Source organism: Myxocyprinus asiaticus, chromosome 48 (assembly GCF_019703515.2).
Source record: "Myxocyprinus asiaticus isolate MX2 ecotype Aquarium Trade chromosome 48, UBuf_Myxa_2, whole genome shotgun sequence".
Classification (NCBI taxonomy): domain Eukaryota; kingdom Metazoa; phylum Chordata; class Actinopteri; order Cypriniformes; family Catostomidae; genus Myxocyprinus; species Myxocyprinus asiaticus.
In genome coordinates this window covers 14,931,260-14,955,638 of record NC_059391.1, presented here as the reverse complement: position 1 = coordinate 14,955,638, position 24,379 = coordinate 14,931,260, and the positions used below count along the sequence as shown (strand labels likewise).

At 40.8% G+C, this 24,379-nt stretch overlaps 1 protein-coding gene across 2 annotated transcripts in view; it reads left to right on the top strand.

The window, feature by feature from the left end:
* The window catches only part of LOC127437216 (ELKS/Rab6-interacting/CAST family member 1-like), a 42,541-nt gene extending 24,906 nt beyond the window's left edge, over positions 1–17,635 (top strand). Inside the window, exons 16-19 of one of the 2 annotated variants that reach the window (XR_007896549.1) lie at positions 85–232; positions 7,365–7,466; positions 15,578–15,746; positions 16,088–17,635. Coding sequence is in view for 1 of the 2 variants with exons in the window: in XM_051692008.1 (XP_051547968.1) it covers positions 85–232; positions 7,365–7,466; positions 9,085–9,111 (277 nt within the window). In the remaining variant the exon portion in view is untranslated. Of the gene's footprint in view, positions 1–84; positions 233–7,364; positions 7,467–9,084; positions 9,142–15,577; positions 15,747–16,087 lie in introns of those variants that run through there. The other variant, XM_051692008.1, reaches the window with a different exon arrangement.
* Positions 17,636–24,379: the final 6,744 nt, after the last annotated feature.

The following is a 24,379-nucleotide window of genomic DNA, read 5'->3' as shown; positions in this document are numbered from 1 at the left end:
GTTGTTTTGAAGAGCAGCTCCATAGTGCTTCAACGAAATGCTGTTTGACACTTCTAGTCATTTCAGTGTAATTGCATTTCACAGGCAGGAGGCTCTGCTGGCTGCCATCAGTGAGAAAGATGCAAACATAGCTTTGCTGGAGCTGTCCTCATCTAAAAAGAAGAAGACACAAGAGGAAGTTGCTCAGCTGCGGAGAGAGAAGGACCGTTTGGTGCAGCAACTCAAACAGCAGGTATGGACTGCGTCACAAACCTCCTACTAAGCCTGTCTGTGTGTCATACATCTTTCTCAAAGTCAGGTTGCTTCTTTGCTATAGACCAAAGATCGTAGTTTTTTTTCTGAGAGCTAAAAAAGCCTAGACAAAACATGTCTTTGTTTTGACTGGTGGGTTTCTGTGAACAAACAAAGGCTTTTTGATGTATTAGAGGTCACTAATTAATGGTCAGCCGTACTATATGTAGCCGGTGGGTTGTAATTAATCACATGTACAATATATCGCAAATAATTGCATTTTTAACCAGGCTTTAAGGACATGTATAACAGTTACAATACAGTTCTCAAATGATGAACACAACTGGGAGCTCTCTTGCACAATGTATGTTTTCACGTCTCTAACACGAGAGAGTGCCGGAAAACAGGTGTTGCAAAACTCCGGTGTCACAAAACTCTGGTTCTTAAAGGATCCATGTCAATTTATGACAAGTTAAATTACATGAAATTTCTCCACTTGGCTACATATAGCATAGACATAAAGTTTGGGATTTTAACAAACCCCTATTTATTTAAACTTTGACACATAACTTGTCTCTCACCATTTGAGATACAGATACGTACAGTTGTGCTTAAAAGTTTGCACACCCTGGCAGAAATTGTGAAATTTTGGCATTGATTTTGAAAATATTTTATTTAAGGATAGTGATCATATGAAGCCATTTATTATCACATAGTTGTTTGGCTCCTTTTTAAATCATAATGATAACAGAAATCACCCAAATGGCCCTGATCAAAAGTTTACATACCCTTGAATGTTTGGCCTTGTTACAGACACACAAGGTGACACACACAGGTTTAAATGGCAATTAAAGGTTAATTTCCCACACCTGTGGCTTTTTAAATTGCAATTAGTGTCTGTGTATAAATGCAACTGCCAGAATAATTGTTCGGGATACAAAGAAAAACCCACAGGTAACCTCAGGAGAAATACAGGCTGCTCTGGAAAAAGACGGTGTGGTTGTTTCAAGGAGCACAATAATTGTTGACCCCTCTCCAAACATAGTGCTTATGGTTGTGACCATAAAGTTCTATTTTGGTCTTGTCACTCCAAATTACAGTGTGCCAGAAGCTGTGAGGCATGTCAAGGTGTTGTCGGGCATATTGTAACTGGGCTTTTTTGTGGCATTGGCAACTCGACCATGCAGCTCATTTTTGTTCAAGTATCGTCGTATTGTGCTCCTTGAAACAACCACACCGTCTTTTTCCAGAGCAGCCTGTATTTCTCCTGAGGTTACCTGTGGGTTTTTCTTTGTATCCTGAACAATTCTTCTGGCAGTTGTGGCTGAAATATTTCTTGGTCTACCTGACCTTGGCTTGGTATCAAGAGATCCCCGAATTTTCCACTTCTTAGTAAGTGATTGAACAGTACTGACTGGCATTTTCAAGGCTTTGGATATCTTTTTATATCCTTTTCCATCTTTATAAATTTCCATTATCTTGTTACGCAGGTCTTTTGACAGTTCTTTTCTGCTCCCCATGGCTCAGTGTCTAGCCTGCTCAGTGCATCCACGTGAGAGCTAACAAACTCATTGACTATTTATACACAGACACTAACTGCAATTTAAAAAGCCACAGGTGTGGGAAATTAACCTTTAATTGCCATTTAAACCTGTGTGTGTCACTTTGTGTGTAAACTTTTGATCAGGGCCATTTGGGTGATTTCTGTTACCATTATGATTTAAAAAGGAGCCAAACAACTATGTGATAATAAATGGCTTCATATGATCACTATCCTTAAATAAAAGACATGATCAGTCATATTTTCAAAATCAATGCCGAAATGTCACAATTTCTGCCAGGGTATGCAAACATTTGAGCACAACTGTATATACAACCCCAATTCCAAAAAAGTTGGGACAGTATGAAAAATGCTAATAAAAACACAAAGGAGTGATTTGTAAATTATATTCACCCTTTGCTAAATTGAAAGCACTACAACTAAACATTATATGATGTTTTACCAACTATGCAACACGCTCCAAAAAAGTTGAGACGGGCAATTAAAGACTAATAACAATTTGACGAGTTGAAAAACAAGGCGATGTGTAACAGGAGATGTTAAACAGGTGAGGCAATCATGTCATAGTATATAGGGAGCCTCCAAAAACAGCCTAGTCCTTCAAGAGCAAGGATCGTTCAAGACTTGTCAATTTGCCAACAGATACTTCAGCAAATAATCTAGCACTTTTAGAACAATGTTCCCCAAAGACAAATTGGAAGGATTTTCAGCATTTCACCCTCTACAGTGCACAATATAGTTAAAAGTTTCAAGGAATATGGTCAAATCTCGGTGCGTAAAGGGCAAGAGGAAAACCATTTCTGAATGCGCGTGATCTCTAATCCCTCAGACGTCACTGTCTTAAAAAAAGTAATTCATCTGTAATGGATATCATGAAAATTGGCTTGGGATAACTTTAGTAAACCTTTGTTAGTCAACACCACTTGCCGCTGCACAGATGCAAGTTAAGAGTTTGCTATGCAAAGCAGAAGCCATACATCAACACTGTCCAGAAGTGCTGCTGACTCCTCTGGGCTCAGTCTCATCTTGGATGGAAAGTAGAACAGTGGAACTGTGTTTTTTGGTCTGAAGAGTCCACATTTAAAAGCCGTCGTGTTATCCGGGCCAAAGAGGAAAAGGTCCATCCAAGCTGTTATTAGCATCAGGTCCAAAAGCCAGTGGCTTGGGTAACTCGCACATCTGTGAGAACACCATGAATGCAGACAGATATGTAAACATTTTGGAGCAACATATACTGCCATCCAGCACTGTCTTTTCCAGGGACATCCCTGCATTTTCCAGCAGGACAACTTCAAACCACATACTGCCTGGATTACAAGTGCATGGCTTTGTAAACAGAGAGTGTGGGTGCTAGATTGGCCTGCCTGCAGTCCTGACCTGTCTCCAAATGAAAATATGCGGCACATTATGAAGCACACCATATGGAAATGAAGACCCTATACAATTGTGCTGCTAAAGACCTACATAATGGATTATTGGGGGAAATTCTACTTTCTAAACTTAACAAACATGTGTCTTCAGTGCCCAAATGCTTAATAAGTGTTATTAAAAGAAATGGTGATGTTTCACAGTGGTAAACACTCGACTGTCCCAACTTTTTTGGAGCGTGTTGCAATCATCTGATTTGAAATTACTGTACATTTTAAAAAACCAATGAAATTCACAGGGTAAAACATCATATAATGTGTAGTTGTAGTGCTTTCAATATAGCAAAGAGTGAATATAATTTACAAATCACTCCTTTTTGGTTTTATTAGCATTTTTCATACTGTCCCAACTTTTTCGGAATTGGGGTTGTAGATAGGCAGATAGATAGATGGATTGATAATGCTGAGTTTGGCTTTCTGAGTCATTATTCAAAACTGTTTGCTTCCAGTTGACCAACGTAAGTTGTTGTTGCCTTCCACCCCAATTATGATATATTATGTTAATACTGCTTTTGTATATCCTTACAATGTTCATTTCTCCATAAAACAGTTTAACAATGAATAGAACTTGGTTTAAATAAACGTGACTGGTGGGCAGTCATTGGCTGTGAATGAAAACACTCACTCATTAATTCATTCTATTTAAAGTGAATGCTACAAACAGGGAGTGATTTCAGACTGTTCTGAAGGGAACTAACCAGTTGATTACAGTCACCTGTGATTGGTCAATGACACGCGGCAGCCACAAAAAGATAAAACATAAAACATATTTCGCAGTGTGTGTGGCAAACAGCCCTGCATGACAATGGGATTGAATTCTCGTAAACAGGCTGGGCAAGTGGAGGCGTCTCCGTTTAGCCACCTGGCACCTCTTTCCCTATCCCAAAATGAATAGGGAACTCACGGTTACCACATATCCCATGTTACTGCCTTTACACCTTGTGAATTTCATTGTTTTGTTTTTTTTAATGTACAGTAATTTCAAACCAGATGATTGCAACACACTCCAAAAAAGTTGGGACAGTCGAGTGTTTACCACTGTGAAACATCACCATTTCTTTTAATAACACTTATTAAGTATTTAGGCACTGAAGACACAAGTTTGTTAAGTTTAAAAAGTGGAATTTTCCCCCATTCATCCATTATGCAGGTCTTCAGCTTCACAATTGTACGGGGTCTTCGCCATATTGTGTGCTTCATAATGCATCACACATTCTCAATTAGAGATGGTCAGGACTGCAGGCAGGCCAATCAAGCACCCACACTCTCTGCTTTTTCAGCTAGTATGTGGTTTGAAGTTGTGCTGCAGGAAAATGGATTGACGTCCCTGGACAAGACAAGAGCTGTGTTTCTCAAAAACTATTTGAAATGTGGACTCGTTGGACCAAAAAACACAGTTCCACTGTTCTGCTTTCCATCTAAGATGAGACCGAACCCAGAGAAGTTGGCAGCGCTTCTGGACAGTGTTGATGTAGGGCTTCTGCTTTGCATAGCAAAGTTTTAACTTGCATCTGTGGATGCAGCGACAAGTGGTGTTGACTAACAGAGGTTACTAAAATAATCCTAAACCCATGTTCATGATATCCATTACAGATTAATTATGTTTTTTAAGACATTGATGTCTGAGGGATCGGAGATCACGCGCATTCAGAAGTGGTTTTCGTCTTGCCCTTTACTCACTGAGATTTGACCAGATTCCTTGAACTATATTGTGCACATTAGAGGGTGAAATGCCCAAAATCCTTCCAGTTTGTCTTTGGGGAAAATTGTTCTCAAAGTGCTGGATTATTTGCTGAAGCATCTGTTGGCAAATTGACAAGTCTCGAATGATCTTTGCTCTAGAAGGACTAGGCTGTTTTTGGAGGCTCCCTATATACTATGACACGATTACCTCACCTGTTTAACATCTCCTGTTACACATCGCCTTGTTATTTCAACTCCTCAAATTGTTATTAGTCTTGAATTGCCCCTGTCTCAAATTTTTTGAAGCGTGTTGCAATCATCTGATTTGAAATTACTGTACATATATTAAAAAATTTTTTAAATGACATTCATAAGGAAATATCATATAATGTGTAGTTGTAGTGCTTTCAATATAGCAAAGGGTGAATATAATTTACAAATCACTCCTTTTTGTTTTCATTAAAATTTTTCATACTGTCCCAACTCTTTTGGAATTGGGGTTGTAGATAGGCAGATAGAAAAAGGCAAGAAGCCACAACACAGCATTTTAACAACAGATGACTGTAGCGTAACATCATCACATCTCATTACTTATTAGTGCCCGACCGATATATCGTATATGTATTATTAATTCTATTTAAAATATGTAACATTAATTTGACAGTAATTTAAGTGCAGCCTCTGTAAAAATGTAAAGCCAAACGTAAATGTGTAAAAATTATTATCAGTTTAATGGGGGGAAATATTAACCGACTAATTCCAGTGTCGACTAGCAGCATCAGAACCGTTTATTCGACTAGTAACGCACATCCCTAGCATTCACCAAACTGTTTTGTTCAGGATTCACAGTTTGGTACCCCCTTCAACTGAACAATTCCAGTCGTTGCATTTATAAAATGTAATATTTAAAAGTCTGGTTTTCCAGATATTATAATAGGATACGTAATAAAAGTACATTTAATAAATAGTATTTTCGCCCTGTGTAAATAATAATATATAGGAACTGTATCTAAAATAAATGAGGGGTGATAAATACTAATACAACAGGCTGGAAAAATAGACATTTATTAATTTTAATATCCTATATATTATATTTTGAATGTGTTGAAACTTGACACTGGCGATGCACCCTAAAAACGGCACCGTTAGATCGGTTTCATAATGAAGAGCTGCTTAAAAGTAAGTTAAGTAAGTTTTTTTCTCTCTCATAAATGTAAATGAGTGTAAATGCCAACATCATCATATGTTAAAAGGACTGATGCCTGTCATGCAAAACATGAGCTCATTGATGTCATAAAATATCAGTCTGCTTTTTTATTCCAACAGTTACTCCTGGTCGGAGGCTTCTGTAAATATTTAGTTTATACATAGGGTTTCGTCCTACATAAATTTAATGGTGCAATGCTCAAATATTTAGTAGAGCGTGAATTGTGACTTAGTGCCCATTTAAGCCACAACTAGGCTAAGTCGTAACGTACGTATAGCTGGTGCAACCAGCCCCTGATGTTTATTTAGCTATTTATTTTATTTTTTATTTATTCTTTATTTTAATAGTCAGCCATTGACTGATACTAAACAGTACTGATGTTTATTTAGCTATTTATTTTATTTGAATTAATTTTTTTATTTTAATGGTCAGCATTTGACTGATACGAAACATACAGTACTGATTTTTATTTAGCTATTTATTGTATTTTTATTTATTCTTTATTTAAATGGTCAGCAATTGACTGATACTAAACATATAGTACTGATGTTTATTTAGCTATTTATTCATTTCTAGAATTTGTTGACAATGTATAATAATAATGTCAAATGTTCTTTGATAAAAAATATTTGTTTAAGAAAGCAGCCTTCTGAGTACCTTCGCATAGTCATATCGGTGCAAAATCAGTGCACAATCCACATAGAAAAGGTCTGTTTTCATTCCAGCTCAAAAAGTGACTATATCGGTCACCATATCGGTAATCGGTGAAATTTCCCTCTCTAAAATCGGTATCGGTATCGGTCTCAAAAATCCCATATCGGTCGGGCTCTATTACTTATATAGTTGTCTCCGAATAACAAAAACACATTTGTATTTACACCTTCTTTAAATGTTGTCAGAATCCGTCCCTGACCACCTCCGAATGTGGTTTCAGTGATCCGATCGCAATGCATTTTGGGTGCATTTATAACTGTCATTTAATGTGGTCAAGTGCCATTCGACAGAGATTAGATCACGTTAATGCAAGGTGTAAATGGGGCCTTAGAGACTGCATGGCAAAGCCCTAACAAAACACTCTAGCACTGTGAGTTTTACCTGGGCAATCACCTCTAATTGCAAATGTACAAATGTAATGTGAAAATCTAATGAATTTATTCTCACCTAATCCACCCCCTTCTTGTATGTTTTCCTTTTTTCTGCCCTCTTTTCCTCCCACCATTCTTTCCTTACAAATGTGCCTCCTCTTTTCTCCTAGACACAGAACCGTATGAAGCTCATGGCGGATAATTATGATGACGGCTACTTGAAAACACCACCTGACCAGACCAACCACAAACCTCCAAAATCACCCGATCAGGTCACAGTCCATTCCTCTATAAACAAAGTCTACAAAGTGTTTACCACTTTCATCATTACCACTTGTTTTTTCTTCAGTCTTAATTAAATCACTCCAATATGGCTGAATATAAATAATTTTACAGTTGCTGTATATTGCTTTTCTCATATTCATAGGAGTTTTTTCTTAACCTGTTGATGTGCATGCGCACCCCCCCCCCCCCCCGATGTCACTTTGCTTAAATTAATTCACATATTTTAGTCAAAAAAGAGTTATTAATATTGACATATTATAAAGATGTATAATTTGTCAACATTATGAACAATTTTGAACAGCGCACTATATGGTAAATGTGAACTAATTTAAGCAAAGTAAAGTCAAACCCATGGGTGGGGTCAATGAGCATCAACAGGTTAACAGCAAGCCTATTGAGGCACCAAAAGACAAATTGGAGGTGTGGTCAGTTTTTATAAGATTATCAGTTATAAGTATTCATAATGTGAATTTGAAGTTGATACTCTTAAGTTCACTTCCGTTGCTTTGTTAAGTCTTAAAGGAATAGTTCACTCAAAAATGAAAATTATGTCATCATTTACTCACCTTCACTTTGTTCTAAACCCATATGACTTTCTTTCTTCCATGGAGCACAAAAGGAGGCAGAATGTTATGTGCCCTTCAAGTTGAGTCAGAAATATTGTAATTATGAGTTCTGAGCACACGAATGATCCAGTGAAGTCGTATTTACCAGTGGGAAACTTGGAATTATAGATGATACCCAAGTTGCCAAGATGTTACATTGGAAGGGGTGTGTCAGCATGAAAGATGATGTAAAGCAATGATTTTGCTCAATTATTTCAACTTCTTACTTTATTTCAAAAATATTATTTTGTTATATTTGACAGTCAATTAATGACTGTGCGGTTTGTTTTAGGCAAATTAATAATTTGTTAGATTCCATGCATTAATAAATAATAGGCTATATTTTGTGTTTAAGCGAGGCAAGTTTATTTACTTTATTCACTGGTAAAACAGAAAAAGAGCTTTGCCGTTGTTCATTGTGTACTTGTGTAAGTTTGGCTTCTTCCGTATTTTGTTTCCCACTTGAATGCATGACATGTCGTAATGACGAATGCCCGTCTCGGAAGTACAAGCTTTCCAGATCCACTTGAAGGCAGCATTAGCCTCAGTCACCTTTCACAAATAAGTTGAAATTAAAGTGAATGGTAACTGAGCTGATATTCTGCCAAACATCTCGTTTTGTGTTCCATGGAAGAAAGAATGTCTTTGGAAAACATGAGGGTGAGTAATCTCATTTTCACTTTTGGGTTAACTATGCTTTTGATTTAAATGGAGCTGCCCTAATCTCCAATGCAGATGCCATCATTTTCTCTTTACTGCCTTCATATTGGTCATAACTTTTCAAACCTACTGATTTTATTATTCATGATTGTAGAAATTGCCATTAAGTGCAGATCCAGGATCAGTTTCCCTTAAAGCTTTTCAACATTTACAACATTTAGGTGAAGAAACCGAAAACTGATCCTCAGTCTGCAGATACGGGTCACTTCTACTTAAATATAAACGCATACTAACCTGATCTTCTTTTTCATGCTGCACTTGGCCATCTCTTAACCAATAGGATGATGAAGAGGGCATTTGGGCATAGCCTCACTGGCAGCCATTTTGTTTTAGATGGGTGAGCATTTCTTTGATGGACATGTAAAAGCCAATCTCAGCTGCCCTGTTCCTCTCCGTGTGAACCATCAAACCCTGCCTGTCTTGCTGTGCCTGTTTGAGATTATTGGCTGTGTTGTAGCAGTGCAAAAAAAAAAAAAAAAAAAAACCGGTTCTGTTGATTCTAATGGGAATTTGTATTGCTTAAGAAAGCTTTTGGCCATTTCTGGCCATTGTTTATAGTCGCACTGCTAAGAAATAGTCTGCAAATCTCTTTCCCTTGGTTTTCACTTGTTTGTTTTTTAAAGCCTGTTGTTTCGTTGAGGTTTAACATAATCCCAGATGGTGCATTATTAGTAGTCTACATGAACAGGTTACTTTTGAATTGTAATTTTCTCACACTGACATTGCCCTCACAAAAATTCCCCTTTACCAAAACAAAAAAGACTTTTAGTTTTGAACAACTGAAGCAAAGTCAAAGTTAGGCATCTATATGCTATATATAAAAAATATATATAAAAAATTAACAACATTTGTTTAATTCTTTTATAATTATATCAGTGTATTTTAAAAAATATATTTGTCACAAACGCAGGACTATTTAAATAAACAGCAAAAAAAAAAAAAAAAAAAAATTTTTTTTTTACAAATTGTGACGAAATTGTGACAAGTTACAGTATCTAAAAAATATTAATTTTCTCTTATACATGTATAACCATTTAAACCTACTGTAAATCTTGATGCTGTAAAAGTTAGTTAAATAAGCATCTTTTAAAGCATGTTGCAAGAGTTTAATGTTTTTGACATGACGTGTCAAGCAGTATCCTGCCGTGTTACATGCTATATTTCTTTAAAAAATATTTTTTTTATATTTGTGTAATTCTTTTATTCTTCTTATCATTGTACTTTAATTTTTTTTTTTTACTTAAACTATTTAAGTAAACTGCAGAAAAACGTTGATTAAAAAGGTGAATGTGACAAATTTTTCTTAACTACTAACTTAATGTGCAATAATGAACGATTTTCCAGCCTAAAATGGCAACATGTCTTCCTATAAAGTAATGAACAAAAATGCCCTTGAAATTCAAAAAGTTGGGGCAAAAAAGCCCCCTTTTTGAATTCCCACTAAACATCTTTTTCTAATATTTTATCCAAAGATTAATACTACTTTTATTACGTATCCTATTTTAATGTCTGGAAAACCAGACTTTTAAATATTACATTTTAAAAATGCAACGAATGGAATTGTTCAGTTGAAGGGGGTACCAAACTGTGAATCCTGAACAAAACAGTTTGGTGAATACTAGGGATGTGCGAGACTAGTCGACTAAACAGTTCTGATGCTGCTAGTCGACACTGGAATTAGTCGGTTAATATTTCCCCCCATTAAACTGATAATCATTTTTACACATTTACGTTTGGCTTTATATTGATGCTGAATTAAATGTACAGTATAGGTATCAACCTTACTGAATTCATTTGTAATTTTGGAATTAACCTAAAAATCAGATTCAGGGGGCAAGAATTGTCCCATATTAAAAAAGTTAATTTCTGACCCTGTTACACATACATACAAATATACATACACTACCGGTCAAAAGTTTTGAAACACTTACTCATTCTTTATTATAATTTTTTTCACATTTTAGAATAATAGTAAAGTCATCAATACTATCAATGGAATAACATAAATGGAACTATGGGAATTATGTTGTGACTAAACAAAATCCAAAATAAATCAAAACTGTGTTATATTTTAGTATCTTCATAGTAGTCACCGTTTGCCTAGAATTTACAGAAATGTACTCTTGACATTTTCTCAAGCAACTTCTTGAGGTATCACCCTGGGATGCTTTTTAAACAGTATTGAAGGAGTTCCCATCTATGTTGGGCACTTATTGGCTGCTTTTCTTTATTATTTGGTCCAAGTCATCAATTTCAAAAAAAAATTTTATTTTTTAATTACATTTTAGATTTATAATGAAATAAATTAATATGGTGGCACAATTATATTTCAACTAATTTCAAACATTTAAGCATATGCCTTCAGATCAAAAGATTTTTAAGATCATGAGAAACATTTCATTCAAGTGTTTCAAAACTTTTGACCAGTAGGGTATATACTTCTCCCAACTAGCCGTTTGTTGTCAGTTTACCCAAAAAATCTAATGCTATAAGCTTGAAGAGATATCAATAAATAAATTAACATCAAATGAAAAAACAGCATATTGTGCTCACGGACTGATCAATTACATAGTTCTAAATTAAACCTAATTAGGTTTACCATGTTAATGACTTGTCTCCACATATTAAAAAAAAAGCATGTGTTTGCATGCCAACATATCTTGTGTCTTACAAAAGCACCAGACGTTGTGTCGATGTAGTGACACTAGGGGTCACTCTTGGGAGCCCGAGACACCTCTGGTCTTTGATAAAAGGCCAATGAAAATTGGCGAGTGGTATTTGCATGCCACTCCCCCGGACATACGGGTATAAAAGGAGCTGGTATGCAACCACTCATTCAGGTTTTATGCTGAGGAGCCGATATAAGGTCCGGCCATTTCAGCGGGTAGTTCAGCGTTGTGGCAGGAGGGACACAACGTCTCGTTCCCTCCATCAGGGAATGGAGGTTACACAAGTAACCATGACATTCCCTATCTGTCACTCACTCGACGTTGTGTCGATGTAGTGACACTAGGGGTCCCTATACGAAATGCCACAATTGGCTGAACTGTGTTACGTGAACTGGCGGTGTGTGGTGGGCAGACTACTGTGTGCCTTATAGCCAGCACACCAGGTCGACACATAACCTCCCCCAACATATTTATGAGTGTCGAACGGCCCTTTATGGGGACAAGTCGACTACCCAAAAGATAGAGACAGGCTTAACCCAGTCGTGGCCTCTTTTCCCCTTCTTTTTTTCCACTCCCTAAAAAAGAAGGGGGATTATCCGACTGGGCCGCCAGGTCTAGTCGGGGGGTGTCCCTCCCAAGGGGAAGACACCGCGGAGACCACACCTCGCCCAAAGAGAGGGGGGGATATTTAAGTGGAAAAATATGTCACATGTTCTTACCAACCATGTGGGGTGTCTTCAAGGTAGATCCTGCCCAATGGGGGAAGAGTTACTACAAACATGGAGACTGGGGCAGAGGGGCTCTGCCCAAGGAAGACGCAGTTTGCCAACAGGGAAATGAATTAGCGGAAGATATATAATCGCATGGGGTTAGCCTTACAGGGAACCACCACATGCAAATCACCTACCCCAGAACAGGGCTCTTAGTTAGCGCGTGTACTGGGCCGGCAGTGAGTCTCTCCGAAAACTCGACTGCCACAGGGCTCAGAGGAAGTCAACCAGGGAACAAAGTTTGTGAACACTACTGGGAATTAATGGCACACGTCTTCATCTCCAAGGGAGGTGGAAAGCGCTATGTGCAAGCGATACACCTGGCCAGCTATCCCGGGCTTATCCGCTTGTGTTGCATGCCACTACCTGGGACGAAACCGGTTCCACCCGGAGGTTGTAGAACCTTGCACAGGTGTTGGGTGTTGCCCAGCCCGCTGCTCTGCAAATGTCTGTTAGAGAGGCACCCCTGGCCAGGGCCCAGGGAGCCGCTACACCCCTGGTAGAATGGGCTTGTAGCCCTACCGGGGGCGGCATGTCCTAGGCGACATATGCCATAGTTATGGCGTCAATGAGCCAGTGGGTGATCCTCTGCTTGGAGACAGCGCTTCCTTTCTGCTGTGCACCAAAGCAGACAAAGAGCTGCTCAGAGATTCTAAAGCTCTGCGTGCGATCCAAATAGATGCGTAAAGCACGCACCGGACACAGTGACGACAGGGCTGGGTCTGCCTACTCCTGAGGCAGCGCTTGCAGGTTCACCACCTGGTCCGTAAAGGGGTGGTGGGAACCTTGGGCACATAGCCCGGTCAGGGTCTCAGGATCACGTGAGAGTAACCTGGACTGAACTCCAGGCACGTTTCACTGACAGAGAACGCTTGCAGGTCACCTACCCTCTTGATGGAAGTGAGAGCAGTCAGGAGGACAGTCTTCAAGGAGAGTGCCTTAAGCTCGGCTGACTGCAAAGGCTCAAAGGGGGCTCTCTATAGACCCTGAAGAACTACAGAGAGATCCCATGAGGGAACGAGGTGCGGTCTGGAGGGATTCAGCCTCCTGGCGCCTCTTAGGAACCTGATGATCAGGTCGTGCTTCCCTAAGGACTTACCATCGACTGCGTCGTGGTGTGCTGCTATGGCGGCAACGTACACCTTCAAGGTGGAAGGGGACAGCCTCCCTTCCAGCATCTCCTGCAGGAAGGAAAGCACTGATCCGACTGCGCATCTCTGGGGGTCTTCGCATTGGGAAGAACACCACTTAGCGAACAGACGCCACTTAAAGGCATACAGGTGCCTCGTAGAGGGGGCCCTAGCCTGAGTGATCGTGTCTACCACCGCGGGTGGTAGACCGCTTAGGTCTTCCGCGTCCCGTCCAGGGGCCAGACATGGAGATTCCAGAGGTCTGGGCATGGGTGCCAGATGGTGCCCCGTCCCTGAGAAAGAAGGTCCTTCCTCAGGGGAATTCACCAGGTTGGAGCTGTCGTGAGGAGCATGAGGTCCGAGCACCACGTCTGGGTGGGCCAGTAGGGTGCTACCAGGATGACCTGCTCCTCATCCTCCTTGACCTTGCACAGGGTCTGTGCAAGCAGGCTCACTGGGAGAAACACATATTTGCGCATGCCAGGGGGTCAGCTGTGTGCCAGCGCATCTATGCCGAGGGGGGCCTCGGTCAGGGCATACCAGAGTGGGCAGTGGGGAGGATTCTTGGGAGGCGAACAGGTGCACCTGTGCCTGTCGAATCGACTCCAAATCAGCTGGACCACCTGAGTCTCCACTCTCCCCTGAGGGTAACCTGTCATGACAGCGCATCCGCTGTAGTGTTGAGGTTGCCCGGGATGTGAGTGGCTTGCAGTGACTTGAACTGCTGCTGACTCCAGAGGAGGAGACGGCGGGTGAGTTGTGACATACAAAGAAAGTGCAGACCGCCTTGGCGGTTGACATATGCTACCATTGTCGTGTTGTCTGTCTGAACTAACATGTGCTTGCCCTGGATCAATGGCCAAAACCTCCACAGGGTGAGCAGAATTGCCAGCAACTCGAGGCAGTTGATTTGCCAATGCAGTCGCAGACCCGTTCAGAGGCCGGCGGCTGCGTGCCCGTTGCAAACGGCGCCCCAGCCCGTTTTGGAGGTGTCTGTCATGACCACGACGTGTCTGGAGACACAGTTCTGGGAATTAATGGCACAGTTCTGCCCGTAGAAACGAGAGGTCGGTCCAAGGGCTGAAAAGACGGTGACAGACCGGCGTGATGACCACGCGACATGTCCCATGGCACCATGCCCATCTCGGGACTCGAGTCTGGAGCCAGTGCTGAAGCGGTCTCATATGCATCAACCCGAGCGGGGTGGCCACCGCCGAGGATGCCATATGCCCCAGGAGCCTCTGAAAAAGTTTCAGTGGAACCGCTGTTTTCTGTTTGAACGCCTTCAAACAGGCCAGCACTGACTGGGCATGCTTGTTCGTAAGGCGTGCCATCAAGGAGACTGAGTCCAAGACGAGCCGGCGAGACGAGCCGGCGGACTCATCCGGAAGCCCGATCGGGGCAGACGATCGTGCTGGGGAATGGGAGATCCGCGGGGGGATACCCGGCGGAGGCGGTCTCATTGGAGTCCCCAAATCGCCCCCAGTGCTAGCCGCGCTGGCCTCATACCCGTGGGTAAAAGGACCGAGGCGGGGAGCCTCTGGGGTGGCTTGCTTTCTTACGAAGGCGAGCCGTGACCGCAACGTTGCCATGGACAACGTATGTTGTCGCAATGAGAACATGACCATCCACGAAAGCTGTCTCCGCGTGAGCAGTGCCCAGACACGAAAGACAGTGATCGTGACCGTCAGAAGGCGAGAGATAACAAGCGCAACCAGGAATAACACACAATCGGAAAAGCATCTTTAGAAAGACGCGTCTTTAAAAAGACGTTCCGTGTGTGCTGCTCTTTTAGAGAAATATACTCTTTTAGAGAATATGCTCTTTTATTTCTGCCGAAGCGCCCAGGGGCATTCTCTGCAGTGCACCAGTGCAGAGGGGGGAGAAGCCGCTGAAATGCGCCGTCAGATCCAGCAGAGGTGAATGAACAGTAGTATTCAGCTCAGTGAGCATGACCATTCGGCTCCGAAGAGAAAATCTGAATGAGTGGTTGCATACCAGCTCCTTTTATACCCGTATGTCCAGGGGAGTGGCATGCAAATACCAGTTGCCAATTTTCATTGGCCTTTTATCAAAGACCAGAGGTGTCTTGGGCTCCCAAGAGTGATCCCTAGTGTCACTACATCGACACAACATCGAGTGAGTGACAAATAGGGAAGGTCTGTTTCCCATAATCCTTTCTTAACATTATCTCTGGTGTGTAGATAAGATCTGGGCAGAGAGCTACAGTGCACAGGAGCTCTACACTGGCCACCTGATTTTCCTGTACAACCACCCCCTCAACCCCTTAATTTACAGAATCAACTCAGCCCACATCTCATCACACCAGTAGCCCAGGACCCACTGTCAGTGTCACTGAACAAATTTGCACAGGTAAGACTTTTGTTTTATATGTCTTTTAGATGAAGTGATTTAAAGTATTGCTATATGAATCCTGTAATTTGTCATAATGTTTTTTTATTTATTTTTTTTAATATGCAATATAAATATTACAACTATTAACATTAATAACATCTATAATTTCATTATAGATATCGTTATTAACATCATTAATAAAAATGTTTTTTTGAATATTGGCAAAAAACGATATGGTTACGGATACATCATGCAGCCCTATAATTTTGTCTGTAATGTCTCCATATTATTTGGTCTACATACAGTACATTATTGCATTATTACTATGTTTGTTTTTCTTTTTTTTTTTCTTGTTTTAGTGGGAGCCTGGGTTGGTAAGTCAGTGTGGAGCTGCAATTAGGATTCTTGGACCCTGCTTTGGACCTCTGGCACTGGAGCAGACCTCCCTCCAGAACCAAAACAGCCATGATCGAACCCTCCAGCTCTTACTGTCTCTCTGCCCTCACCTCTCATCTGAACTAATACGGAGCCCTCAAAGAGCCTGTAACAGTCTCTAGTCTTAATACTGGTGCAGATTTGAAAATATGCAGTGTTAGTTGAGTTGTGAATACAATTTTTATTTTGTCCTCTTGATATGTCATCATGGTTGAGTAAAAAAAGATATAGAATGTTAACCAATGGGAGGTGCTATATAAAAAAATAACTGAATGCCAAACTGTTGTTAAACAATAAAAAAAAAAAGTGTTATGCTAATTAAACTGCACCAAGTATTAAGACTATTGTATTATCACTTGGACCCTTGATCCAATCTGCATTTAGAGGTTTTCTTGCACATACTGTATGACTGGATCTACTTCATTGGATGACCTTTACCCTTTACCAGAAAACTATGACACCTTCAAGAGTATGATGTGAACATTTATAGATAGTGATGTCTATTTGTCACACCTGACTTTATGTCAGTGGATCAAATCAGGTTCTTTATGTCCCTTAATTCCAATTAACAGCTGCTACATAAAATAGACATTAAAGACCCCATGAAATCATAATTTAATAATTATGATTTTTGTGGCTTTTAGTTCAAGTCTGTAAAGAATGCAAACTGATCTTTCAGCACATATACACATTTAAAATTTTAAGTCATTCTCTTTGGGTAAAAAAGGACCAAAAAATAGATGACATCCTGCACTACACAGATTTTTGTCCAATCAAATGCTCTCTAGAATGAGAATGTCTCTCCCCATAACACCATCTGCAGCCGAATAGCAGGTAGCAAATTGTGGTTCATGGTGGTGATGAAACTAAAGCCTATTGGCTATTTAAAAAAAAAAAAGAAAAAAACAAGGGTTGTGGCCTTCAATATGTCCTGCCCAGGCTTTTAATAGGAAAAATGTCAACACAGGAAAAGAAAACAGTGCTCATCAGGCGATTTCATGGGGTCTTTAAATATGAAAACAGTTTTTATTGCTCATGAAGGAGTTATAAAGGGGTTTGTTCAGGATTTAAAAAATATGATGTTCTCGCTTTACTGAGACTTTAGTCATTTTCTAGCAGCTCTTAGACAGGACTCCCGAATATCTTCATATCATATCCTGATAACCAGTTTTTAAGAGCTCATTGCTGGTTTTATGTGCTCTCGTAAACATGGATATCATTGTGTCTGCCTGTCTGTCTGTCTGTCTCTCTCTCTCTCTCTCTCTCTCTCAAAGTGGATTTTTTTAATGTTGCATTTGTGGCCTTTTGTCTTCGTGTATTAAAATGAAATAAAAAAAAAAAATTATAATCCACTAAAAAAAGAATGAATAAAATGAAAAGAAGAAATGATGAAATCAGTCAAAAGACACAGAGATGAGTGCGCTGGCTTTGTATAAATGTGTATGTATATAAAAATGTATTATGTGTTTTCACCCTCAGTGGTTATCCTTTACTGCTCGTGTTGGGTTATACAGTTTGTCATGAGAACAAATATCAACACATACAGTCTTTATTTAGATCCTTCCACATCAGTATCAACGTTTATTTTTAGTGAAGCATGTGGCACTGTGGGCCTTCAGTAGACATACAGCATGTGCTTCATGGTTCAGTCTCCAAAGATAACATTGATTGTGTTTTAACAAGGATCAAAGTGAGAAGTTACCAGCAACAAGCAATTTGTCCACGAAACTGTTGGGCAACAGCACACAATTACAGCCCATCATACGTTTTTTTTTCCCATCAGAAGGTAGTTTATGTTTAGTTTTCCATGCAAACTAAAATGCTAACAAAACAATGATAGCTGTAAATACTGTGTTCTAAGATTGGATCATAGCTTTTCGGCAATAGTGCCAATTTTGACTTTAAATCGAAATAGATGGATCAGAGAACAACTTCAGAAATTAAAATGTTTTGTATTTGCTAATCATCGTACACGGTGTCTCCAAGCATGAAGTCAATTTTCACCTCACTAACTTTGCTGCAGGCATATGTTTTAAATAACTGCTGACACAATGCAGACTGTGTGTCATGTTTTATTCATTTGAATTCATAGTCATAGTGTTACAGACAAGTTTCTGATCTTTAAAGGGGTAGTTCACCCATAAATGAAAATCTGGTCATCATTTACTCATTTATGTCATTCCAAACCCATTTAACTTTTTTTTTTTCCTCTCCATTGAACACAAACAACAGGGTGAGTAAATTACAGAAGTTTTTTTTTTTTTTTTGGGTGAACTGTTTCTTTAATAACGAAGTATTTTGGCCATTACTAAGCTGGGCTCACATACCATGCATCTGACATTACAACATTTGTATACGTTACATAACAATGTAAGTGATTTCAGACTTTCGTGTGGATGACCAGGTGGCACGCTGCACAAATGAACAAGAATGAATAAGTTTAAATTGATTCTACGAAATGCAAACCCTTCAGGATCCAGTATGTTTCATGTTTTCCTCGGCTTTACACCCACGAAACTCGGCTCAAAAGGCTAGAAGTACACAGTCTACATGCAACAACAAGAGGAGTCTTTGCAAGCAATGCGCAATGGTCTAAAGAAGTCAAGCTTTTGTGATGCAAACAATAGGGCTTGACGTTATCTGTTGTTGATGCACTTTAACAATCAACTCCAGATGCCTCTATCAGTTTAAAAATCAGGATAAAAGAAGCCGAATCACTTGCATTGGGTTTCCAGCAGAATTTGCAGTAACTGTGAGGAATGCAGAGACTCTTAAAGGAATAGTTCAACTAAAAATGAAAATTCTCTGATCATTTACTCAACCTCATGGCATCCAAGATGTGTATGACTTTCTTTCTTCTGCTGAACATAATCAAAGATTTTTAGAAGTATTTCTCATCTCTTTAGGTCCATACAATGTAAGTGAACAGGTGCCAAAATTTGGATGCTCCAAAATCCACATAAGGGCAAAATAAAAGTACTCCAGACAACTCTGGTGGTAAATCCATATATTCTGAAGCAATATGATAAGTATGGGTGATAAACAAATCAATATTTAAGTCTTTTTTTTTTATATATAAATTCTCCTCCCTGCTCAATAAAGTTCTACTTTACTTTCCCTCTCTCATTCTCCTGTTTTTGATGATTCACATCCTTCTTGCATATCGCCCCCTAATGGGCAGGAAAGCGAATTAAGACAAAAAATTACTTAAAGGTGCAGTATGTAACAATTTTCATGTAATATTAGCCTTTTTTTTTTGCCAATGTGTGAACGGCTTGTAACACAACTTAAAAAATGAGCCCTTCCCGGACTTCCTAGGTTGCCCATTAAAGCCAGTAGACTGATTTTCACGCGAGAGGAGCGGGTCACTTTTGCAGGGAAAATCCAAAGGATGTGATGTTTATGCATGCTCCCGAGAGCCTTGCCTCAGTGCTTTTCTTCCGCTATTCAACAGCGACAACAAACTGCAACACTAGGTAACGTTATCTTAGAAATGGAATCCAGCAAACATCCGGCTCCCAGCACAACACCGACTCCTACACAAACTGCGAGTAAGCCCAAAAAAAAAAAAAAAAACATTTATGTACTGATTCCAGTCTGGCTAAGTGGGAATGTGATCGTGGTCGTTTGATTCCTGGAGGGACCTTCCTTCGGTTTTGGGGGATTCTTCTTATTGGACAGGTAAGCTTACATAACTGCAAAGCATGTGAAATATAGTGCAATAAGGACTGATCTGTGTAATTTTAGCTAACTGGATTTTGCCTGCTATCGCTGATGAATTGCAAGCTACCTTGCTTTGTAACTTTCAAATAATTTCAACGATCTTCTCTTTATACTAAAAGTCAGGTTAGTGTCAATGTTAATCTGTAATTATTCAGCAAGATAAACTACAATAACACATTAAATGAATGCTAGACAATGTTCAAAATAATGCAAAAAGCTCCATTCATTAGTGTAACGTAACTTGGTTATACAGAAAATATATACATTCTATTATTATAAAACAATAGCGCATCGATATTGTCATGTGTATTTTGTTGATTCTTGTATTTCATGTCTTTTATTTAGAAAATTCTAGTACCTGTTTCATGTCATGTGGTTCCCTTGTCATGTGAGTTCATGTTTTCCCTTCATGTTCCTGTGTCTTGTTTTCATTGGTTTATTGTTTAATTATCTTATTTAAAGTTCTGTTGTTCATTGGTTTATTCTCCCATGTATTTAAACCCTCATGTTTTCCATTGTCCTTTATCAAGTATTGTATGTGTTTAGTAAAGTTTCATGTCATGTCATATCATGTAATGTCATGCTATGCTATGTCAAGTCAAGTTTAAGTCTATGTCAAGTCGTTTATGTTTATTATGTTTCGGATTCACATTTTGGATTTCACGTATGTAAATAAATTGCACTTGGGTTCTTCATTCATCGTCATTGCCATTGTCATTGCCAGCAGCCACTCTTGACAGAAATACTTGACCAAACAATGAACCCAGCAATCCAGCTCCTCCGCCTACGTCGGGGGAATTGTCCCCTGGAGGACTATGTGGAGGACTTCTGCGCTCTGGCCTGCCAGGTGGACTTCAATGAGGTTACCCTCAAAGACTGTTTCCGATTTGGACTAAATCTCCACTTTGATGCCTGGCAGTTGCAGTTCCCTCAGCCTCGCTCAGTATATCGACCTTGCCCTGCAGATCACTGGTTCTACGTTCACTGTGGGGGAGGTGGATGCCGAGCCAGAGTTCCACAACATGGCTGCCGAGCCAGAGTTCCACGACATGGCCGCTGAACCAAAGTTCCACATCATGGCTGCCGAGCCAGAGTTCCACGACATGGCTGCCGAGCCAGAGTTCCACGACATGGCCGCCAAGCCAGAGTTCCTCGTCATGGTCGCTGAGCTAGAGCTATCTTTTGTCTCAGCTACGCCTCAGCCTGCTCCATGCCATGTCACAGCAAGCCTCAGCCTGCTCCATGCCATGTCACAGCAACGCCTGAGCCTGCTCCATGCCACGTCAAAGCAACACCACAGCCTGCTCCATGCCACGTCACAGCCACGCCTGAGCCTGCTCCAAACCACGTCACAGCCACGCCTGAGCCTGCTCCAAACCACGTCACAGCCACGCCTGAGCCTGCTCCATGCCATGTCACAGCCACGCCTGAGCCTGCCCCATGCCACGTCACAGCCACGCCTGAGTCTGTTCCACGCCACATCACAGCCACGCCTGAGTCTGTTCCACGCCATGTCACAGCCATGCCTGAGCCTGCTCCATGCCACGTCACAGCCACGCCTGAGCCTGCTCCATGCCATGTCACAGCCACACCTGAGTCTGTTCCACACCATGTCATGGCCACATCTGAGCAGTCGGACCTGGAGATGGTTCCCACACTTGTACCCACCCTTAGTTCTCCTGAGCAGGCAAGGGGAACTTTCAACCCTCTGACACCGCCTGGACCCTCCGAGCCCTGGACTCTGAGCCTGCTCCATGCCAAGTCACAGCCAAGCCTGAGCCTGCCCCATGCCACGTCACAGCCACGCCTGAGTCTGTTCCACGCCACGTCACAGCCACGCCAGAGCCTGCTCCATGCCACGTCACAGCCACGCCTGAGTCTGTTCCACGCCATGTCACAGCCATGCCTGAGCCTGCTCCATGCCACGTCACAGCCACACCTGAGCCTGCTCCATGCCACGTCACAGCCACACCTGAGTCTGTTCCATGCCATGTCATGGCCACATCTGAGCAGTCGGACCTGGAGATGGTTCCCACACTTGTACCCACCCTTAGTTCTCCTGAGCAGGCAAGGGGAACTTTCAACCCTCTGACACCACCTGGACCCTCCGAGTCCTGGACTCTGCCTTGGCCTGTCGGTCCCTCGACATTGCTTCGGCTCTGCGTTCCCTCGGCTCCACTGCGGTCCTTCAGCCTGTCGGCTTTGCCAGGGTCCCTCGTCACTCCGGCTCGTCCTTGGTCTGTTGGTCACCTGGCTCCACTTTGGCTCTCCGATCCTCTGGCTGCGCCTCGTCCCTCCGATCCGTCAGCTCCACCTTGCTCCTCCGAGCCTCCGGCGCCACCTTGGTCCTCCCTGCCTCCGGCTCCACCCTGGCCCTTCGAGTCTTCGGCTACTCTCCGGATATCCAGTTCCCCATGGCTCCACCCCTCGAGCCTCTCATGGCTCCACCTTCCATGGCTCCGCCCCTCAAGCCTCTCAAGGCTCCACCCCTCATGGGCTCCACCCTGATCCCATGCTCCACGCCCTGCCAACCCATGCCTCAAGACCACCCCCCAGCTCCCTATTGAACTTTGAAATTTATGTCATGTTTTATGTATTTTGTTCATGTGTTGGGGCGTCGGGAGCCGCCCCTTAGTGGGGGGATATGTCATGTGTATTTTGTTGATTCTTGTATTTCATGTCTTTTATTTTGAAAATTCTAGTTCCTGTTTCATGTCATGTGGTTCCCATGTCATGTGATTTCATGTTTTCCCTCCATGTTCATGTGTCTTGTTTTCATTGGTTTATTGTTTAATTATCTTGTTTAGAGTTCTGTTGTTCATTGGTTTGTTCTCCCATGTCCATGTATTTAAACCATGTTTTCCGTTGTCCTTTGTCAGTATTGTATGTGTTTAGTAATGTGTCATATCATGTCATGCTATGCTATGCTATGTCAAGTCAAGTTTAAGTCTATGTCAAGTCGTTTACGTTTATTATGTTACGGATTCATGTTTTGGATTTCACGTATGTAAATAAATTGCACTTGGGTTCATCTTTATCACATCTTCATTGTCTTCATAATTGTCAGCACCAGCAGCTTCGTTTCAGATATATCAAAATGTCAGTTGTGATGGAATCACATCAATACTGAATTGTGTCAACATATTTATAATGTACAGTCTATTTTATAAACAGCTACTGTCATCATCCACCAAATTTAGCTAACTGCTATTGATTAAGCTGGCTAGCTAGCTAACGCCGACATAGGCTATCGTATAAATGCAGTCAATGTATCATGCAAAGAAAAGTGATTACTACAGTCTTGCATAGTCAGACCTATATCCACACTTTGTTTTAGCCCTGTTCCAGCACTGGTGAGTCAAATATAACATACAGTCTCAAAGTTTGTAGTAAAACAGTCATAACTGTGTAATTTTAACTATGCTATTTCATCTGTCAGCATGATGTCAGTGTATCACATTCAGTCTCTTTGTACGTTACGTCATTGTTTTGGTCAATGTTTGCTTGCGTCCCTATGGAGTGTGTGCACGAGCACAAACAGGAGGTAGTTGGCTGCAGTTCACTTAACGGCCACAGGTGTCATTAATAACAAGGGTTTCTGAATCTTACATACTGCACCTTTATATATTGAGCTGTATCTCACCCACACCTATCATATCGTGTCTGATCACATGGATTTAACCACTTGAGTCATATGGATTACTTTTATGCTGCCTTTATGTGGATTTTTAGTTTCAACATTTTGGCACCCATTCATTTGCATTGTGAGCAGGGCTGTGCACAGACATTTTGGGGAGCAGGTGCTCAAGTGAAAAAAAAGGGCATCCCTCTCTTAATTATTTATTAAAAAATAAAGTTACATAGAGTAGCACATCTTTTACTTACATCTTTTTTTATTTCAGTACTCATACTCTCATGCAAATGTTTAATACTCAGCAGATTTCTACAAAAGTATTAATTCACACAGAGACGATGGTCTTTAGCATTCACTATTATTTCTACATTTATCACAAGAACGTGCAACAACAAAGAAAACAATGCCACGTTGTGCATGCTTTAGTGGTCTGTAAAATAAATAATCATTCAAAATCAACAAATCTTTACAAAAAATTGAAAAAGGCTGTTCTCTGAATAAATAAAATAATAAAACAGTCAATCTACCCTCCAAACTACAAAGTAGGCCTATGTTCAGTTGCAACAATTAGGCTAAGTGTGTTCTGTGTACTGAGGTGAAGGGAGAAGGATCATTCTCTTGCTTTTAAAATTAAAATTATATGAAATGTTAAACTTTCAAATCTGAGCTTGTAAAGGCCCAGGACTATTGTATTGAAATGACAATCAGTTGGCTTGTCTACAATTACCAGTAAATGTTGTGTCACAGGAGTAAGAATTAATAATTTACTAAGCTATCTTAAAGCTTTTGCTAATCACTATGAGCATGTAAATAGTGGACGAATCATATGTTTGCACATTTTTTTGTGACGGGTGACAGG